This window comes from Umbelopsis ramanniana (genome assembly GCF_025399195.1).
Source record: "Umbelopsis ramanniana AG unplaced genomic scaffold K450scaffold_58, whole genome shotgun sequence".
Taxonomy (NCBI): domain Eukaryota; kingdom Fungi; phylum Mucoromycota; class Umbelopsidomycetes; order Umbelopsidales; family Umbelopsidaceae; genus Umbelopsis; species Umbelopsis ramanniana.
In genome coordinates, this window is record NW_026252144.1 from 130,615 (window position 1) to 150,921 (window position 20,307).

At 44.8% G+C, this 20,307-nt stretch overlaps 7 protein-coding genes and 1 non-coding gene across 8 annotated transcripts in view; 1 reads left to right on the plus strand and 7 right to left on the minus strand.

Annotated features, from left to right (window-relative positions):
- The window catches only part of K450DRAFT_162304 (uncharacterized protein), a gene marked incomplete at both ends in the record, with an annotated part of 1,632 nt that extends 1,254 nt beyond the window's left edge, over positions 1 to 378 (minus strand). The window contains one exon of the mRNA XM_051584026.1: positions 252 to 378. Coding sequence (XP_051441833.1) covers positions 252 to 378 — 127 coding nt within the window. The remainder of the gene's footprint in view (positions 1 to 251) is intronic.
- A 2,184-nt stretch (positions 379 to 2,562) lies between these two features.
- On the plus strand, positions 2,563 to 4,265 carry K450DRAFT_192127 (uncharacterized protein). The gene is made up of 4 exons (XM_051584462.1): positions 2,563 to 2,665; positions 2,725 to 3,044; positions 3,144 to 3,240; positions 3,308 to 4,265. Exons 1-4 carry the CDS (start codon positions 2,617 to 2,619, stop codon positions 4,234 to 4,236), a joined length of 1,395 nt encoding a protein of 464 aa, XP_051441834.1. The 5' UTR covers positions 2,563 to 2,616; the 3' UTR covers positions 4,237 to 4,265.
- Positions 4,266 to 4,809: 544 nt separating this feature from the next.
- Positions 4,810 to 4,891, minus strand: K450DRAFT_t88. Its single transcript has one exon. It is a non-coding gene; the product is annotated as a tRNA-Ser (tRNA).
- Positions 4,892 to 6,206: 1,315 nt separating this feature from the next.
- Positions 6,207 to 7,847, minus strand: K450DRAFT_255204 (uncharacterized protein). Its single transcript, XM_051591310.1, has 3 exons — positions 7,586 to 7,847; positions 6,998 to 7,520; positions 6,207 to 6,913 (listed from the first exon to the last, which is right to left on the minus strand). The coding sequence occupies exons 1-3, from the start codon at positions 7,789 to 7,791 to the stop codon at positions 6,407 to 6,409; spliced, it is 1,236 nt and encodes a 411-aa protein (XP_051441835.1). The 5' UTR covers positions 7,792 to 7,847; the 3' UTR covers positions 6,207 to 6,406.
- Positions 7,848 to 8,322: 475 nt separating this feature from the next.
- Positions 8,323 to 13,340, minus strand: K450DRAFT_255206 (uncharacterized protein). Its single transcript, XM_051591311.1, has 3 exons — positions 11,622 to 13,340; positions 10,037 to 11,524; positions 8,323 to 9,953 (listed from the first exon to the last, which is right to left on the minus strand). Exons 1-3 carry the CDS (start codon positions 13,329 to 13,331, stop codon positions 8,454 to 8,456), a joined length of 4,698 nt encoding a protein of 1,565 aa, XP_051441836.1. The 5' UTR covers positions 13,332 to 13,340; the 3' UTR covers positions 8,323 to 8,453.
- A 172-nt stretch (positions 13,341 to 13,512) lies between these two features.
- K450DRAFT_255208 (uncharacterized protein) lies at positions 13,513 to 15,930 on the minus strand. The gene is made up of 6 exons (XM_051591312.1): positions 15,719 to 15,930; positions 15,524 to 15,659; positions 15,361 to 15,458; positions 14,137 to 15,282; positions 13,987 to 14,070; positions 13,513 to 13,914 (listed from the first exon to the last, which is right to left on the minus strand). Exons 1-6 carry the CDS (start codon positions 15,896 to 15,898, stop codon positions 13,777 to 13,779), a joined length of 1,782 nt encoding a protein of 593 aa, XP_051441837.1. The 5' UTR covers positions 15,899 to 15,930; the 3' UTR covers positions 13,513 to 13,776.
- A 759-nt stretch (positions 15,931 to 16,689) lies between these two features.
- K450DRAFT_255210 (uncharacterized protein) lies at positions 16,690 to 18,159 on the minus strand. The gene is made up of 4 exons (XM_051591313.1): positions 17,871 to 18,159; positions 17,410 to 17,583; positions 17,267 to 17,347; positions 16,690 to 17,204 (listed from the first exon to the last, which is right to left on the minus strand). Exons 1-4 carry the CDS (start codon positions 18,114 to 18,116, stop codon positions 16,947 to 16,949), a joined length of 759 nt encoding a protein of 252 aa, XP_051441838.1. The 5' UTR covers positions 18,117 to 18,159; the 3' UTR covers positions 16,690 to 16,946.
- A 143-nt stretch (positions 18,160 to 18,302) lies between these two features.
- On the minus strand, positions 18,303 to 20,221 carry K450DRAFT_255218 (uncharacterized protein). The gene is made up of 7 exons (XM_051591314.1): positions 19,821 to 20,221; positions 19,669 to 19,738; positions 19,416 to 19,567; positions 19,248 to 19,332; positions 19,043 to 19,122; positions 18,846 to 18,924; positions 18,303 to 18,776 (listed from the first exon to the last, which is right to left on the minus strand). The coding sequence occupies exons 1-7, from the start codon at positions 20,176 to 20,178 to the stop codon at positions 18,434 to 18,436; spliced, it is 1,167 nt and encodes a 388-aa protein (XP_051441839.1). The 5' UTR covers positions 20,179 to 20,221; the 3' UTR covers positions 18,303 to 18,433.
- Positions 20,222 to 20,307: the final 86 nt, after the last annotated feature.

Here is a 20,307-nt window from a genome sequence, read left to right on the forward strand (position 1 = left end):
TGCGTCAACTGCAGCTCCCTTCTCTAGTAATAGCTTTGCTGTTATCGGATATCCCATGGAAACAGCTGCATGAAGCGCAGTTTCCAAATCACAGTCTTGCGTGTCGACAGCGGCATCCCTTTCTATCAGTAACTTAACTAAATCCTGGTGTTCATTCCATATAGCCAAGAAAAGTGCAGTACTCGAGGTATGGTTTATTTTGTCGACAGCAGCTCCTTCATCCATTAGTAGATTTACGACTTCCTTATGACCTTTAACGGCAGCCAAATGTAATGGAGTATTTGAATGGGAATCTTGTGCGTCAATATCGGCACCTACATCTAGTAGTATCTTCACTACCTCCTGATATCCGTCACTTGCCGCCATGTGAAGCGGAGTAATACTACAGTCATTTTTTCCTACAGTAGTAATTTGGGATTGCTGCATCATTGAAATAAAAGCTGAATCGTCACATCTATCCACGCTAAGTGCATCGATTGGAGTGTATGCATTCGTGCCATAATTGGAACCAACGCTTGGTAGAAAGTTGGCTAATTGCTGATACCTTTCACATGCAGCTAAATGATGTTGTACACTTGACTCGCCACACATTGCTTTAGTAGAAATATCATAATCTACTAATGAGCTTTGTTCCTCGCCTTGGCAGTTTGTGATTTTTTTCATAGTTACCATATCGAACCACCGAAGGAGAAAGCGCTTTTCGCTACTATAGTCTGTCCTGGAATATTCATCCTTAGACTGCATTTGGTGGATTAAACGGACAGTTGTACTGCCTTCTACGGCAGCAAGCTTCCTTCAAGGGAGAGAGAGAAAAGGCTTGGTGTTGAATTTCGCAGTACTTTGCGCTTAATATACTGTCTGTGCGACAAACATTAAATCAGGTGAAACGGACAACGAGCACTGCAGTAATCTCTTCACTTAGCATTAGATTTTACATGATGTTCTACACTTCAAGTTAAACTTTTAATGTATCATCAACAGCCAAACGCTCGTGACCCGTATCATTGCGAATAATTGTCTTGAGCGATTAGTATAGGATGCTATAGTATATCAATCAAACAATGTATATGTTGCTATTAGCTTGTGGAATCAACAAGCATACTTGATATCCAACTATTATCTGATAATGAGTCGCTTTGGAACGACAAGTCTAATAAAATATTTACACACAATTCTGGCTTCACAAAATTTTTTGTCGACACCCCTGAAAGTGATATTTCGATGTCACTTTGAAGTCAAGCACGCTGACAGCCCGTCAATCTCTCAGAAATGTAATTTCTTTGACAGCATTTCGATACCAAAAACATGAACAACTTGCATGGCAACCACAAGCACATACTTCATTATGCGTTTGCCCAAAACTGTGATACAAATAGAAGACTCTGGCAGCTATCGGTCCTTCAAATAAGGATGTACCTTAAACACTGGCTAAAGCCTGCTGTAAGCATCATATGTCGATTGCCAATCAATAAAAGAGTATGATGTACGCTGTTAATGCTATCAAAACATTTTCAAGACCATATAGGTGTTCTGCTTTTAGTAAGCTGGATGAAATCAATTTCTGTCTTGATAAAAGGCAACAAACCAAGCCGTTCCCGAACTTTGCACAAAAGAAAAGATGGATGAATCACATAGTTTCCCACCTTCCGTGGTCTCGGATATAACGCAATAACCACCATGTGGACGAACTACAGCGTAAGAAAACGATTAAAGATGAAAGGAGCTACGAAATGGTACCTAGGTATGATTGTAGAACAGATCATACGGTTCGTAAATCTCGATAGACAATATGCCACTTGATATCCGAAAAAACCACTATAAGTGAATGGCAATATATAGTCGAATAAGCCTGGCTCAGGGTCTCCTTTGCGTAGGTTTGTTTAACATGAAGTAATATTGCTCGGGTACTTCGTTAACCTTGTAGTATCATTTACGTTCTTCCCATATATAGACTCCATATTGTATGCCGTATCTTGGATTGCTCCCTTGCGTCGGAGTAGTAGCTTGCATCGCCTTACTGCCAATGTTTCGATATGTCATGCAACGAACGTTGATTTACCATGAGTTGACACCTGTAACAACTGGAGGTGAGGATATCTTGAGGGATAGACTGATACCGAACAGGGTTCAACAGACTTCGACTAAACCTTACTTTATCACCTAGAATAGCAACAGACGGGTGCGTGTGAACGACCGAACCCTTCACATAAATGCTAGAGCCAATTGCTTCAAGTGCTACCTCGGAAACCTTTATTGTCTGTGACCATAATGCAACATAACCCCCCAACCCTGCAGATGTGTTACGTAAGGTATATGCCTGTAGCTCACCATCGTAGTCAAATGCGGAATAGTCTTGCCTGAACCCTTCAGGTATATATGATTCAGAGTGCGAACTTCCGCTGACCCTTGTATTATCCTAGATCCGCAAATATGCTCATATGTCTAGCTCTAATCGCATCCTTATTGGCAACCGCGTCTGCACTAAGAGACGATTGTCCTTCGGTCCACCCAAATTGGACGTTGGAGATACCGCCGAATGCCACAAATGCCGATATTTTGTGTGCAGCAAGCAAATTATGGCCAACAGAAGCACAGGTACACGAGCAGGAGAATGAGATGATTGGGTTTACGCATTTCGGTGTCAACACGTACACTGGCCTCGAGAGTAAGATATAGCCTTTATCGCATGAAATTTTTGAACCTGAGACTCATATTACATCTTAGTTGGTACTGGAGACGAGAGTCCCAACATTTTCCAGCCCGATAAACTCAATACCACCCAATGGGCACAAACGTTCAAGAAGGCCGGGTTCAAGAGACTTATATTGACTACCAAGCACCATGATGGGTTTTGTTTATGGCCAAGTCGGTATACCGCACATTCTGTCAAGTCATCCAGCTGGAGAAATGGTACTGGAAATGTGGTCAAAGAATTCGTCAACTCTGTTAGGGAAGCAGGACTTGAGGTTGGACTCTATCTGTCACCAGCCGATATATTCCAAAGCAAGCATCCAGACCCTGTTCAGTATCAAAACAAATCAATTGTGGACCCCACAGATAAACCACGTTTTGGCAGCGGCTCTCCGAACATGACTGTTTCCATTCCAACTTTGATCGAAGGAGACGATAGAAAACCCAAAAAGTTTTACACATTTACCCTTGATGACTACAATCGTTACTACATGAATCAACTTTACGAACTGTTGACTGAGTACGGAAAAATCTCTGAAGTTTGGTTTGGTGAGTTCAAAGTAAGGAAAAAGCCTGTCATAATTCACAGTTTTTTTTTAATGACATTCTGGCACAGACGGTTTCAATCCACTTGCTGGCGTATCGGAGACCCTTCAACGCCATGATTGGGCGACTCTTTCCAGAGAACTCTGTCCTGACTGCACTCTGTTCTCCTTGATTGACTCAAGATGGGTTGGTACTGAGAAAGGATTTGCGAGAGAAACAGAATGGAACACAATACCGCTACTGGGAACAGGCGATCAGTCGCTGCAGTATTATCAATTCGCTGGAAATGAATCCGAAGATGCATCCTTACCTGATGGCACCTTGCTTCCACTTGGATCCGACTACAACTTGACACATGCCAATCCGCAACAGCTGAGATGGATGCCTGCAGAGACGGATGTATCTATCCGTCCAGGCTGGTTTAACCACCAAGATGAAGTACCCAAAAATGCATCCACGCTAAACGATATATACTACAATTCGGTGGGGCGAAATACAGTTTGGTTGCTTAATATTCCTCCAAACACTCTCGGACTGTTGAATGATACGGATGTTGCGTCTGTAGAAGAATTTGCCAGCATCAGGGACGCAACTTTCAAAAAGAATTTGGCGAGCAAAGCAAGCATCACCTCCATCTCACCAAAGGGTAAAAAACCTGCTTCCAAGACTCTGTTCGACACAGACAACTTGGATACATACTGGCATCCGGATTCACTGACAGGTAGCGTTGAAGCAAGTCTGGGTGGCAAAACAACGTTCAATCGCGTGGTTCTCCAGGAAAACATCAAGTTCGGTCAGCGAGTGGAGAATTTCACTGTGTCGGCGATGGCGAATGGCAGATGGACGAACATTGTTAATGGAACTACAATTGGTTACAAGCGAATTCTACGTATCGACTCTGTCACTGCCAGCAGTATACGTGTTACCATTGGTGGGTCGAGAAATGGATTTTATCTTGCAAGCATAGGTCTTTATTATGGGAATGATCGTGCTATGTAATCCACGATAGTCATTATATTCTGTGTTAGCCTGTCAACATGACTTGTTCCTAAATACATATGCTTTATTTTGTTATTGTTTTTTAAATCTGCACGCGTTATAGATCAAAGCAGCTGAAAGAGAGACATATTCACTAGTGCTTGAAACATGCAGCTTTCATAGCAAATGGGAACCCCTTATATCGATTGATTGTACCATTGAGAATTCAATTAAAATGGGTGTCTTGATGGCAAAATTATTTTGAAGCACTCAGTTGAAAAAAGTTTGCTTCAGTCGCTACTAATTGCTTAAATGAAGATACAGAATAGCTTGCAATAATGCAAGTCATGCAGCTTGTAACCCTTTGGCTTCATTTCCACGAATGTGCGTTACTAGTCTGCATAACTAGTACGGTTCGAGACAACATTAAGAATTCATGTCAGCAATATCAAGCCATATAAAGGCTGCATACTACTGATATTACAAGGGTAGTAAACGAAATTAATAAAGGTTAAAATCATTCAAACGGCTACAGAACAGCAGCATACAATGGGGCAGTAACGGAGATTCAAAAAAATCAACGAATCAAAAATTCGACAACGGCAGGATTCGAACCTGCGCGCCCAAAGGGCACCGGCTTAGCAGGCCGGCGCGTTAACCACTCCGCCACGTTGTCATTTTCTGAAACCGGAATTTCGAAATTTTACATTACCAGTGATTTTTCAGCACCTAGTCACCTGAAGCTAAAGCATGAATGCAAGGCAGTGGTCAATGCGTTTTCGAAATTTTCTTCCATACTCATTGACTAAAGCAAAATGTACATCACTTGCTACCAGTAGTATTCTGAAATCATCTTCAAGCTATGCACAATGACGTCGCACTAGACTTCGAGTGCAAGGTAGAAGGAACAAAAGAAGGCAGGACCGTTGCGCCTGATGAGCAGAGGAATCCTAGAAACTAAGAAGAAAGGTGCAGAAGCTGCTTGGGTGGTGTGAGCTGACTACCATTTTACGCGCTGCATCTGCATGTGAATTTACGCATTCCGCGCTCTGCAACAATGCCAGCTGAACTGTATTGAACTTTTAAAAAAATATCAAGTATGGCAACGGTAGATTTATCGTGCTGATTGGATTTCAAACATGCGGAACTTATTCTTATACTCCAGCTCTCTAGTCTGAAATGCCATACGCTCACTAGTGACATTCAGTCATGTGGGCCATCTCGACTTAACATGTGGCTTGTATACGTCTTTCTTGCGAGCGAGAGACCTTGTTGATTGCCGCTATGAAAGTGGGAATAATGTGTATGAAATAGGTTACGTGCTCATGATTGTTCTGAAAGGGAATGTATATAGATGAGGGCATTTGTCATTTCAAGATGGTCATCCCAATGGGGGACTTGTTTACGAATCGCTCGAAAGCGCAAATGGTGGCGAAGCAAAAGGTTCAAGAGGTTCCAGTAAATTGCCTGAAATTTTAAATGTTGTCAACGCGAGAGGCAATATGGTCATATCCAGACGAAAAACGTAAACACATCAAGTTGTCTGAGATGGCGATCATCTCGGTTCCTGAAATGGCAGCTCATTTAACATGGCAGCAGCCGACAGCTGGCGAAAACAATATCTTAGCATTATTTGTAATTAGATAAAAGCTGAAAAAATCAAGAGAGCATCCTCGGTTCACAACACAACGAATTAATGAATTTTTCTCTCCCGAAGCTTACGAATACGGTGCATGGCGATCATTTATATCGTTACAGCTAGCTGACCTGAAGGTACGCCTCTCCCACTGTATGAAACTCTGGACCCTAGCGTCAGTTAAGTGCATTACTTGGGTTCACCTTTGCTTAATAGCAAAAAATCATAGGCGACTGCACATATGCAATCTGCACAGCCGCGTAGATTTACGGTGTTATTTGCGGACCCAATTGTCCTGAGACCGCATTTAAAAAACCGCCCGCCCAGAACAAATTTCTTTCCATTCAGTCAGACGTTTAAACATAGAACAAATCTCATTATTAAAAATAGTATTGACTAGGCAGTGTGACAAAAATACAAGGAAAACAGGAAAGATGTTATTCTGTATGACAGAAACATGCCTATTGTAAAAAATTTATTTTAAGTGTACAGTGTGGGTATGTGTACTAGAGGAGATGTGGTGGTTAGATAAGAAGCAGCGAAACGACGGCGGCTTTAGAGGAGCATGAAAGCGGCAGCAGCGGCGGCGGCGGCAGTCACAACACTAGCGGTAGCCATGGAAGCACCAGAAGTAGCTTTGGTGGTAGCAGCTCCAGAAGCGGCAGCGTTGACGCCTGATGCAGATGCACCAGATGAGCCAGAGGCAGCAGCGGTGGTGTTGGCGGTGGTGGCATTAGCGGTGGTAACACCCTCCTTGTAGACGCTGGCAAGACCGGCGCAAGTACCGACGGGAATAACGTTATAAGCCTTCTTGAGGACAGGCAAGATGCGAATGGCAGCATCGACAGTTCCCTGGTACAAATCGTGTTCAAGGGAAAGACCACCGACAGCGGCAGTAGCAGCCTCAGCAGCCCAAGCAGTAGCGTTTCCGTCAATCCAGGTGGGATCGAAGCCGGCAGCTTCGCTGATCTTCCAATCGTCAGTATCGTGGTTCCAGATGACGGGAGTGTAACCCAACTGAAGGGCAATGTCACGGACACGGTTATCGATATCACCATAAGGCTAAACAAGGGAATTAGAGTGTGAGTTAGAATGGATGATGTTGCCAAAACAAATGTAAAAATTGGAAAAAAAAAAAAAACTTACAGGACGGAAGAGCTTGGGAGAAACACCAATGACTTCCTTAATAGCTTCTTCAGTCCATCTGAGCTCACCAACGATTTGCTCGGTGGTCTGGGAGGTCAAGTAGGAGTGAGAGAAGCCGTGGATAGCGATTTCGTGACCAGCCTTGTATGCGCGCTGGACCAATTCAGGGAATTGCAAAACTTGTCCACCAATGACGAAAAGGGTGGCCTTTTGGTTAATGCTATCCAAGTAGTCATAAAGCGTAGGGCTGAAGCCAGTGGGACCGTCGTCATAGGTAAGACCCCAGTCACCCTTCTTGCACTGGTAGATATCATCAGCACGAGTGCAGCCACCGAAGGTCCAGTCGCAGTACGGATCAGATCCAGGGGTGGGGTTGACGGGAGATCCATTTGTAAGGGCAATAACAGGAGCAGCAGCAATCTTGGAAGTATCCAAAGCAGCAACCCATTCAGGCTTAGGAACGGGCACAGAGCCAGGAGCAGGGTAGGTTTGCTTCCAGACGAAAGTGCCAGTAGGAACGTAGCTATAATAGTGGCAAATTAGTTGGGCATAAATTGAATAGCATTGTCGTGTGAATTGGGTGCTTACGTTGGTGCAGCAGTAGCAGCAGCTGAAGTGGTAGCAGGAGCTTTTGTGGTAGTGACAGCAGCAGGAGTGGTGGTGGTGGTGACGGGAGCTTTAGTGGTGGTGGTGTGAGTGGCTGCGGCCGTGGTGGTGGTGGTTGTTTCAGCAGTGGTAGTAGCTGCGTTCACAGAGGCAAGGGCGAGAGCGGCGATGAGGATAAGGGAGCGCATGGTGAAAGTGAGTGTAGGCAATGAATGAAAAGGGCTAAAGAGGGGAAAGATATAGTGTGAAGGATGTAATAAAAGGATGGTTTCATGGCGCGGGCAAGTTGATAAATTTAGAGATGTATGAAGAAGTGATTTGATTGGGAGGTTATTTTCTAATCCTCTGTGGATTCTGAAGAATTAGAAGAATATTGTGATTCAGTGGCTGTTGCAAACTTGTTGGACAATGGTTGTTGAAAATAGGCACTGTGTAACGACTTTAGGAATTCCCGGAACTCAGAAAGAAGCAAGTAGACGATCATATTTTGAGAGAAACGAGGCTCCGCCAAGAAATTTTCTGGATTCTTGTGTGAGCACAGGCACATATGAAAGGCGGTGCAGGACGCGACAAAAGTGCCTTCAGCCCATGAGTGGCTATCATAGGGCTGATGGAGAATCCAAGCCTATCTGACGCAAAGCCGTGCCGAAACGCAAACAAGTAACAAGGCCTAGTTGCGTACATTTTGAACTGGTAACACACTCATAAAGCCATTATATGCAGAGAGGTGGTACGTTTCCATTTTTGAGAAAAAGGACTTGGAGGGCTATCATTTTTTATGTAGGGTACGCTTACAAGAAGTAAAAAAATAAATTACAATAATATAATGGATGGTATTTCATAAGTAGTACTAATCAAAGATATCAATGGGAGCGAGTTTGTCAGTGTTAAATAAGAAGTCATTACGGTCATCTTCAGCCTCCATAAACTTGGTTGGAAATATGACCAAGTTGCCTCTGATTTCAGCGAGAATATCTTCGATACGGTGAACTTGTTGATTGACCTGTTCTTCTGTTTTGCCAGTGGTTTCAACCAACGCTTTGCCACGAGGATCGACTTCGCCATCTTTGATATCACCGCCTTCTGCAACATTCGCTGCATGATGAGAGCCATGGAGGTCAGAGAGGTCGTGGTGTCCCATCAAACCTTTCTCCGTCATTTCCTTGAACTCCTTGTAGCGTGCCCATGTAGTTACATTATCGTCTGGGACGGCCAAGAAGACTCGGCGGTAACAATCCGTGTTGTGATTAGCGGTACGCTGCCAGAGATGGATGAAGAAATCGTCATCCAGAGGGTCCATAAGGAGATCAATATCAAGGCTGGGCAGAGGATCCGTACTGACATCATCCATTTGGACGCTCTTCCAGAATTTCTGTTCCTTTTCTCGGTCACTTGCTACGCGTGCTTCCTGCTGCTGTTGTTTTTGCGAGGATGTGCTGCTGTTATCTTGGGTCAAGATGTTACTTTGATCCACGTTGATATGTGACACAAGTCCTGCTGCCGTTGAAGTGTTGCTAGGTACCGGAGATAGCGGTTGTGAGCTTGCCTGCTGTTGTTCAGAAGCTGGAGACTGGTCATTTCCTGGCTTGGTTTGAGATGGTGCACTGGCGTCAGCTTCAGACTGTTCGTTGAAAGATGGGTCAGTTGGAGGCACAACACGTACAGCCTCCGACCGGTGCTCATTTGGTGCTGACATGGAAGATTGTCTGTCTGTTGGACCAGCTTGTGTACCCTGAGCCGAGTCCTTGTTTTCTGTTTCATGAGCAGGTCCCACACGTTTTCCAGCACCTGAAGCAAACTGGTCGGACATTTTTTCTTGCTTTTCAGCTGTTCTTTCGTTGCTTGCTTTGGCTTCGCCTTCATCCCAATCGCCTTCAACGGGAACCTTGGGCCAATCTTCGTCAGTTGGTTCGTTCTCACCACGCTTTTCATGATCAAAGGCATCTCCAGAGCGGTCACTGCGGTTTTCACCGATGTCATGTAGAGACTTGTCCATTCTAGCTTCGTTTTCGACAGCTTCATCCTCCTGACCACGGCCATCATTGCCTTGATCCTCCTCGTCATCTTCCTCCTCCTCGTCGCTTCCAAATTGAACGTAATCAATGTCACCATTTTGGATTTGTTCAACTTCGATGGCATCCACGTCCACACCCAAATGTTCTTGCATGAGACGAAGACGAAGGGTGTGAGCAAAGTGGCCGACTTGATAGGGCTTGCCACCCAGACGAGATTCAACCATGTTGGAGTCACGCACATAAGCGGCAATTTCAGAATCACGATTGCCTCTCTGAGAGCGTTCATTAATATTGGCAGATCCAATAATAACAATACGGTCATCAACAACCATAGTCTAATAAATGAAGAAATCCGTTGAGCAACAAGTAAAAAAAAATCCCAGAAATTCAGCACATCGCTGAGTAGCCAGTAGCTTACCTTAGCATGAATGTACACTTGTTCCGTAACGAACTCTCCACCGAGACTTCCCCAGTTGCGAAGAGAGTAGAACGTGATATAGTCGTCAGGATTGATGTTCTTAGCCTTCAAGCGACCATAGATAGAATGTTCGCCACGGCAAATGGATCTGTATTGGCACATCATGATCATACGAATTGACATACCGTCAGGTTCGTCGACATTGGACTGGAAAGCCGGTACCAGGGGAATGACAATAATGGCACGCCATTTGTCACCCTGCTCGTGAGCACGAAGGATACGCTCCACCAAAGCATCACCGATCTTATTTTCAACCGTAGTGTTTCCAATGACGGTGGAAGTGACGAAGAACTGGTTCTCTATATAGACCAGATGCTCTGATTCCTGAATACTCTTGACATAGGCATCATGGATACTATGCTCAACACGATCACGGTAGCCGATACTCCAGCTTGATGAGGAGCGTAGGATTTGAACTTCGCATGTACCCGTCAAATTGAGTTTTTTAAGCTCAGCAGGAGTGTAGTCAGGCTTAGGAAGAAGGTAAGGGGTTGGACGCTTGGGAGCTTTCTTGGATCTCAAGAAATTCCATCGTTGAACAAAGTGACGGGCCACATCTCGAGCAGGTTGGCCGACGACTTGCATTGAGATGTCGTGCCATGGCATGCGAGGAATCTTGTCACGATCCATATTGTCTTCTTCAGGCTTGTCAAGGGTATGGAAGTCGAGGATTCTAGGGTTAGAGTAATCTTTGCCGTGCCATATTTGGGGGTTTTTGACGTTCTTGTCCAGTTTGGCATCGCGTTCATCGACCAAGACGTGAGTAGGCGTATCCCAGCGACCAAAGCAAAGATCAATTCCGCCGAGAAAAGCAAGATGGTTATCAATCACACAAATTTTTTCGTGGTGAGCCCAGAAAAAGGTAGCAGTCTTGCCAGCTATACCAAGATGTGAAGGATGTCGCATGACGAAGATATTTGGAGAGAGAGATAGCAAATGTTCTTTTGCATAGTGAGAGTAGAGAGGCAAAGTGATAGACACTTCCTTGTACATGATAATATAAATCTTGACACCTTGCTTGGCCTTGCGCTGTAAAAGACGATCCAATCTCCATTTGAAGTTATGAGCAGCCGGTCGTCGCATGTAAAGTTCTGCAGACAACCACCAGTCATGGATGTAGATTTCCTCCTTAGCGTTGGCAATGGCTTTTGCAACGTTCCAGAAATAATTTCTGCCATCCACGAGCCACTGTGCGTTACAGTCGTAGCGAATAGGCGCAAAACTATCGAAGCGCTGGTTGGGAGTTCTCCAGATACAGTTTGATTCGAGTTCTTTTAGAGAGTTGTAAAACTGGGTAGCTTGAGTTTCGTTTTTGGCCCGAAGATGCATGACTCGCTGTGAGTTTTGAACCTCAAGGGTATTAGCATGCTTTCTGTGGCGTTCAACTTTGAATTCGCTGTCCACTAAAAGAACATCATAAATGATCGACTAGGACAGGGTCAGTAAAAATAAAAAATAATAAAAAAAGGACTGGCTTCATCGAGCACACCCCATGTACCACTAGTCCAAAAAGTTTGAAACTTACAGAATCAGGCTCGTCCACACAAGCAATATAGCTATGTCTTGTCAAGAACCACTTGGGGGTCAGGCGTTTGTGAATATTCTTGAAGTGTACTCCACAGAAAGCAGCTCGATGCGCAGAAGGGATCTGATCACTACGACGCTCCACCATCATGTACCCTTCCTTTCCTTGATAACCACCATCCGCTGCTAGTTGAACACCAAGAGCTGAGATTTCAAAGAACTTGCAAAGACGATTGGCTTCACCACGGAACATGAGACAGCGAGTAAGATCTATCAAATAACTCTCTAGCGTCTTTCTTTGTTCAGCGGAGAATTTGGCCTGTTGTACGGCATGATCACCCGAGTGGTTGGATCTGAACGAGAAAAACGAAGTATTATGGTGGTTGATGTTGGGTCGTCGAGGGTCGTCAGAGTCATTGTCGCCGGCATTAAGGTGACCCGCCAACTTCTTCAAAGCAATATTATCCTCGCTTCGTGATGCTCTGCGGGCAACGTCGTCATCCTCTACATCGTCTTCCAGATCTGAGGACGAGGCGTCATCGTCGTCTCGATAGCCGATAAAGTAAGGCAAACTGTGTTTGGGAAACTTGGGCAAACCCTTGATTCGAGTTCGGGTGGGATCGTAGCGGCGATAACTATAGTGAAGATTGAGGAAATCTCGGTACCGTCGCTGAATGACCCATTTCATTAGCCCATCACCGTACTCAAGTTCGATGCGGAATGTCGCTCGGCTTCGGTTCAAGGGCTCTTCGGAATCAGTGATGCGAATTTTAAGTTGTGATAAAACAACGGGAATTCTTGGCGATTTGTGTTCATCACGTTGCATAGCCATGCCGATAATCATGGCAGGCTGAATATTGAGCAAGTTTTCCGTAATAACGTCTGCTCCAGTTCTATTACGTTTGGCTTCACGAAGAGCGTCCGTGTTTGAACGACCTTTAGATTGGAGCTGATTCTGAAATCGGATGGTGTTTCGTAGTTTGCCCCATCTATTTGCCGCATTCTTTGATGGCTGAGTTGAGGTATCGTCAGGCTGATCCATGGTCTTCTCACTGAAATTGACAGCAGAGGAGGTCGAAGCATCACCAGTAGCACCCTCATTTTTGTTGGGTTCCCTGTTGTCGACGTCCTTCTTCTCATTCATTTCTATCGAATTTGCATTCTCCGAGGGCTTGGAGCGTCCAGAAAGAGACGAGCGGAGAGAAGCAACACCAACGCTGTTTCGGTTGTCAGATCGAGCAGCGGCGTTGGATTTTTTGCGACGGGTTTGAGAAGTATTAGACTTGGTTTTTCGAAGATCGCTAATGCTGGTGGTATCCATATCTTCCGAGTTGAGATCACTGTCCCAAAACGTCAAGTCTCTGGTATTCAGCTGTGGGCGTTTATTCTTTGAGAATCCTCCGCTCATCACTCCTTTCACTTTGTCCACCATGGACGGCCTTTCTGCTGTGTCATCGAAAGCGGCATGGGGAGCAGAGCCATTCTCAGTAGGAGCCTTGCCATTGGTATTTTGATCTTGATGATGGGCTGGAGGTAGGCCATTTTGAGCCTGCTGGCCCTCGGTTCTTTGCTGTGTGGTATCTACATTGTCTGAAGTCCCTGTTGATTCAGCGGCTTCTGACGGCGGCTGCTGGTTGTCTGGAGCGGTAGCGTTGACTTGTTCAGCTTCTGGCAAATGCGAGTTGGCATCGCCGGGAGTCAGCTTGAACATCGAAGAATGCTAAAGCAAGAGGAAATTTTTTTTGGTTTTGCAATTTTGGAGATTCAAATGTGCCTGAAACTGCTTTTCAAAAAAGGCAACTAAGATGGTTACAGCTTATTTACGTCATACCCCAGACTTGGAAAAATGAAAGAATTCAAGGCGATTCATGTTGGCGCGAGTGGGAAAATTCGTCGATGCATAAAATTTCAGATAACAGAATTTATCGGGTGAAATATGCCAGTCAACGGCCTGACAAAAAGTTATACTTGCATGTTGACAGCATCGTCATAACAAAATATCAGGTTGGAGTTACACATACGAAACAAACCATGATGTTTTGAAAAATAACCACAGCAAAGCAATCCATGATAAATATGAACAATTTCTAGAAACAGTGTAATATACAAGTTGTATGAGAATGTTTGCATCTATGGCATAAAGGGCTGTTTTTTTTCTATTGAGGTCGTTGCGCTTTGGACGCCAATTTGGCTGCCTTGAACTTTGATACTCGTTTAGGTTTTTCTTCGACTTCCACGGAAGGTACAGAACGTTTGGGATCATTACTAGGTAATGGGAGTTCATCATCGTACACCTGTCATATGCACAAGACTTTAGCAAAACAATGGCGTGCATGGAATCAAAATGGGGTCCTTTTTTTTTTTACCTCAAATTCAGGTTTGTTTGCATATGAAAAACCCCCCTGACTTGCGATCATGTTTTGTCTCTTGCGCTGATATTCTGCCGCCACCTGGAGAAAGGGGGACACAGGGTTAACATTAGTGAAATAGCCCGGCTTGTGAAAGGGAAAACTTGCCTCTTTTTCAAGCATATTGTCTTCAACCTCCTCCAAATCCACATCCTCTGTTTCTTTTTCCACAACCGCACCTCGCATAGTGGAGGTATCCAGCTTACTTTGCTGCAAAGCGGGAGGAGAAGCTATGCTATCACTGGATCGATCCTGGTCTCGTTGCTGTTTGAATCGAGAGACCTTCTTTTTTGGACTGGTAGTGACCTGCGGAATATCACGTTCCGATGGCATGTAAATGGTTTCTTTCATGATAGCAGCGTCTTTCAACAGACTTTGTACGTCCACTGGTTCATTATCTGTTTGACTAGCTTGTTCTGCCATTCGTTGATCCAGCAACTGATGGTAAATGTCTGCCGGTGATCTGATATTGTAGACTGGTTCATTGGGAATCTGCTGGATTTCAAGCTCATCTTCATCAACTTGCTGAGAGGGTTTTGCTGCCTGGTGTTCATGAATGATATCTGGGCCCCATGATACTTTTTTTGGAGACTTTTCTTCGTCGGTGGGAGCTTGTTGTTGTGCGAGATTTTGCTTGAAACGAGATACTCGGGGCTTTATGATGGGTTTTGTCCTTTTTTTACCCTTTACATCGCCAGGTACAATGAGCGTTGGTTCCTCCACTCGTTCTTTGACTGTATCAACGAGTGGTGATGGATCTGGCACGGGCATGCTTATTGGTGCATCTGCTGCAGCGCGGTCCATGGCATGTTGGACACTTGGTGTTGTTATAGTGTCCATAGCTTCCACATCTGACGCCGCTTCCTCTTCTTGGAAATCGTGGTATGTATAATCTTCCTCGTCCACCACACCGTCCATGGCGTATTCTTCGTCATCATCGAATTGGTCAAACATATTTTCAGCAATCTCTGTGTCATAGTCATCACTCAACATGTCGAGATCGTCATCGTCATCATGAGCAACTTTCTCTTCTTGATCTTCGTCTGAGATGTCGCCTTCCTCCAACTCCAATGCCTTGAGCTTTTCTAGTAACGCTTGATCGGCCAGCTTTTCCGCCTTTGATTTTTCCAATGGCTGGAGTTTTCTAGCTGCCTCCACAGAATTGGGAACACTGCTAGGACTAGTCTCGTCTTGCCCATTTTCATCCGGCAGTTCCTCTCTGATTTCCATGAACGGTAAGCCTTGCTCATTCAGCTAGATAACCATCAGACGGTCAATATAGGTTGGCGAGTCATACATAGCCATCCATATAAAATCCTTTACACTACTTACTCCGTATTGCTCTGCCTTGAACACACCAGGAGCAGCACCAGCTCTTGCATTGGTTTCATTTAGTTGAGTTTCCACCATGCTTAGATTTTCCTCCACCACTACACCGAATATTCATGTTCAGCACCGTCAGCCTCTAATTTGATTCATCTCTAGTAAAAATTACCTTGTTGTCGTCTGGCGACAATTTCAGCTGCCTCTTTGGCTGAAACGTCGGCGAACCAGTTATCTCCCAACAAAGCAAGCACTTCGTTTGTGTGAACGATCCGACCAGGCATGAAGGCGAGCTTGCCGATGGGTACCTTCAAGGACAGATTAGCCAGTGAAATGCGTCCGTTCGTACTAGTTCATATATACGTACCATGATATCGTATGAAGTCTTGTCTGGCAGTGTAGACAGTAATTGGCCGAGCTGTTTGTAATCGTCACGGTATTCTCGCCATTGGTCGACAGAAGCTTCGAGTTCTTTCAAATGTTCACTGATGCGCGCAGCATACTGGGCGAGTTCATGAGGATCCACTTCAGGCTTAGGGGTTGCCATTGGAGAGTAGTCAATATATGAATTGAATCGATCAATCGAGACTGTAATTTTTTTTTTTTTTTGGGATGGAGGCGACTGACTGCTCAAGCGGGGCTGGAATTTTGCCAGGCTGGCACAGCATTTTGGCCAGCATGGCCCTACCATTATGCAGCAGCTTGGAGCCATGCGCTTTTCACCATTTTACTAAAATATGTTAAAAATAAGATATGCTCATTCTTCTACTGTATGCCATGCCATCTCGAAGTCCGTCAACTTTGCTCATTCCTCTCCCTTGGCTTAACTTTATAGTTAGTGTGCAACATCGCTCAAAGAACAATTGGGGATCACAAGAAAAACTTTGAGCTAGGCGGACAGAAGATATCTCCCATAAATACCAATATAGAATGCTCTCAAAACTTTAAACCATGCAGGCAATCAGCAACACTGCAAATAACTTTTTGCGTCAATGTTTACCTCGGTGAGCCCTGTTGTAAAAGAAGGCCACCGTAGCAAAGGAATTAACCGCTGTGGCGGACCAATGGAGAGTTGTCAGGTGGTCAACGCCTCTGCAAATTCCAAAGGTAAAAATACCGCATCCACATTCCAACCCTACGAACAGGCTGTAGGGGTGCCACTAGGTTTTTTTTTGGGGGAGGGGCCCTGAGATTTTACAGATCAGTCAGGTCAGGTCCGTCACAGGCGCCGCGCTGCCTTCTAAGGTAAGCAAATGAGATTACTAGAAGCCGAACTAATGTGGGTATTTACTCAAAATGGGCAGATGCCTCCGAGAAACATCCGAAAACGGGCTGGTCCTAAAGTAGAAGAGAGCATAGTAGAGAGAATATTTTATAAGATCATAGGTACAAGAAACCAGTATATCAGACAACTACAGAAAATACAGAAATAAAGAAGAGAGGGAAACAAGGTTGGGAGGGGAAAAAGATAGTAGCTAAGAGGTTGGTAGAGAGGTTAAGCTAGACAATGGGGGTTTGCCCAAAAAAATGCGGGACGAATGTGTTGCACCACATCCTTTTTTTTTTCCTTGGCTCACTGTTTATAAAAAGACCCACTATTTCTTTTTATTAGGTTGGCCATAGGCAGGATTCTTGTCCTTGAGATTATCAGGCTGGTCACCTCCCCAGTAAGCTTGAGCTTGAGGCATGTACTGCTGGTTGCCATAGTAAGGCACTTGGCCAGGATATTGCTGCTGATAGGAAGGGTTCATTGCATAGGGTGTATAGCCATTACCAGAATTAATCTGTTGCGGAGGGGGAGGGGCATACCCAGCTTGAGAGTAGGACATTTGGGGAGTGGGTTGCTCCTGTTTCTAGACAGCAGGTGAGCTATGGGTCATATAGGAAAAAAAAAAAAAAACAGGGGAGAACTTACCGGTCTCTCATCCGCATAAGCATTCTCCTGCGGTTCAGGTTCAGGCAAAGAACTACCACGTCTATCTGAGAACTCGGGGGCCTAAACCAGGGAGTGTGAGCTATGCAAGGTCTATGGTTTGGGGCAGGGTGTTGGTGACTTACAGGATTTTCCTGTTGAGGATCGGGTGCATTAAGACAGGCTTGAATCAAATTTTTGCCTTCAGGTTTCGTAACAATAGGTTGAAGCTTGACGGTGGTGAAAGTATAGACAAGCCCTGTTTCTGAAACGACCAATAGAAGGACTTGCGTGCCGGTCAGAGTCGAGAGCTCATACGCCTAAAAAGAAAAAGAAAACCCATTTGAGGTGAACAATCGGAATACATATTTGTCACTAGCCTCTGAACTTTTTTAGAGATGGAGATACACGTTTATGGCAACTGAGTTAATTCCTGCCTGCCAGTCGAGTCAAATGGAGGGTCAAGACGTTCAGTGTCGATGTTGTTGCTGTGCCGTTGGCTTCAACACCTCCCACCCCCAGCTTATGCGTGCCATCGGTTCCAAGGCTATCCTCCACCGTAAAAGGACGATGCTTGCTTGTTCTAGATCGAAATGGAAATATTTACCTTTTTCATAATACCAGCTTTACGTTTAGAAAATGTGATATGTCTTCTGTTCTTATCCTCAATGTATTCAATCTTGATCTTGCGTCTTCCCGAGCGCTTGGCAGGTTTGTCTGAATCGTCAGAATCCTCCTCCAAACCAGTCTGATTCACCATGGTAGGGATAGCTCCTTTTCCAGACGCACCACGTTGTGATGTGTCTCTGAATGTACGCTTCTGGTCGCCAGGCATTTGTGCCAGATTATTCATTTTAATGGGACGATTGGGTGGTGAGAAAAGGCAGAGCTCGGGCGGAGGCGCGGCTATCCAACTCAGCTGACAAATAAGGAAACAGCGAATGAGCACTCAGCAGGTGACCGCAAACATCGCTTCGGTTTTAGCACTCCGACGTTCGCGCTGGGGCACCCATTATCAGGCTCAGGGCAGGCCAAAGAATGGAGGGTAGGTCAAAAAAACGTGAGCAACTTTAATTCTATTTACAGGGTATTCTGAATAGGTGATGGGGAAGAGGGGTAGGCTATCATCCTTTTTTTCTAAATCATTCAGGGTGGGGTTGGGTTTTTTTTTCAAGGGTCACCAACATAGTAGGTACTGGACCTTCCAGGAGCCACAGGCCAATGGTAGGCGGTTGGCACAGGTTCTCTCAATGAAGAATAGGTGTCGTTTCCCGTGAAAGGATGTGGAAGAGCTTGGAGAAGATGTTTGAGAGGCGGCAGTCGAACCTGATGTTCGGACGGTGATATTGAACGTGTATTATGATGATGGTGTGTGGCGATAGGGTAATGGACGGGTGTTCGATCGGGTGTTACGCACGGTGGCGAAGGATGAGAATTGGATGTGACGGGACTAGGAGGTTGAGAACAGCTGGCGTCGTCGACTGAACCAACATCTTCAGAGCGTTTCCGCTTGCTATAAAATGGGGTAGTTTCAGTTTCAATTTGGCATTTTTGCAAGTCAGTTAACCAAAGTAGTTTGTACCTGAGTTGTACCCGGTTTTCTTTACGAATTCGAATTCTCATTCCTTGGTCAGACAAATGGCGTGTCAAGAGGGTGGATTCTGAGATGACTTTGGTGAGACATGATATTCTCCGTGAGGCATTCCATCCCCATCCCATCCCATTCCTTTTTTTTTTTTTTTTTCCCTCAATCCCCTCCCCTCCGATCCGTTTGCTTACCTGCCATGCCAGGAAATAATTTGGGTGAATAAACTTGAAACACATCGGAAAGCGTGCTGGTAAGCCTTACAGCGCGGGTTCTGTGGATGGACGAAAATGAGAAAAAAAAAACTTAAATTACTGCTACCATTCCGGATAGTCCTACGCTGTTTCCGATGGCTGCCCCCAAACGCTTCCCATCCACCCCTTCGGCAACTCAGCTTACCCAACAATCTCGAATAAAGTAAATCGTAATCGAAAGTGACCTTCGACTCGGACAGATATGTCTGAAAACAGAAAGAATCCACCATCTAAACAATAAAACATCTCATTAGGATAAATTCCCATGTGAAATTTATGCTGCTGGTTTTTTTTTGGTGACAATCTATCTTACCAGATCCATCCAAGTCTTTGAGCTTATGGAGAGACTGTACAACTGTTCCAGCCGTCGTTTGATTACAATCCACTCGACTGCCTTGGGTGTCATAGTCATTTGCATTCTGTAATGAGCATACGAGAAAAAAGAAGGGATTTTGCAGGAAATGTCTATTAATTTTTACATTTTTTTTTTTTTTGACATTTGTTAGCGTTCGCACACGAGGGCATCTCCCGTTGGGGAAAGGAAAGCGGTAGAATTTTTTGCTTACTGCTGATCAATTTCAGGACTGTCGCATACAAGCTGAACGATGGGTGGTGGGTCAATTGGCCGTCTATCAACTATTTCAAATAATCGAGCGATCGATGAATAAATAAGGCGTGAAAGTCATTTCCTGGAATAGAAGTGGGTTTGTTTGATTACCTTTCTCCTTAAAGCTACAAAGCCTAGCATGAACTGGTTGCTGCCTAACCATCAGCCTAAGCCTGTGAGGGGGGTGGGTCAAGAAAGGTGAGTGGGTGAAGTTAGACATTGAAGGGGCAGCTGATTCGATGTCGACGTGCGTACCAGCTGTAGTCCGGAGGTCGGCTGTATGGCGAGTTTTGCATGAAAATTGTGGCAAAGTGAAAGACGAAGGAAGGAGAAACAAAGGAAGAGAGGGACAAATAATTTCACAAGTGAACTTCTTGTATCGTAAATAGGATATGTTCCCAGAAAAAACGTAGGCAGAAAGTGGGAAATAAAAGTGGGAAATAAAAGTGGAAGAAAGCTGCTCAGTCATTCTGTTTCATTTATTGTTGGTAAGAAACGAAGTTCAGTCATCGGCAAATGGCCGAAAAAGACTGGCAAGTTGGGGGAGCAGAGCAGAGCATCGCAGTGCAGTGCAGTGGGGCAAGGGTGATACTGCTGA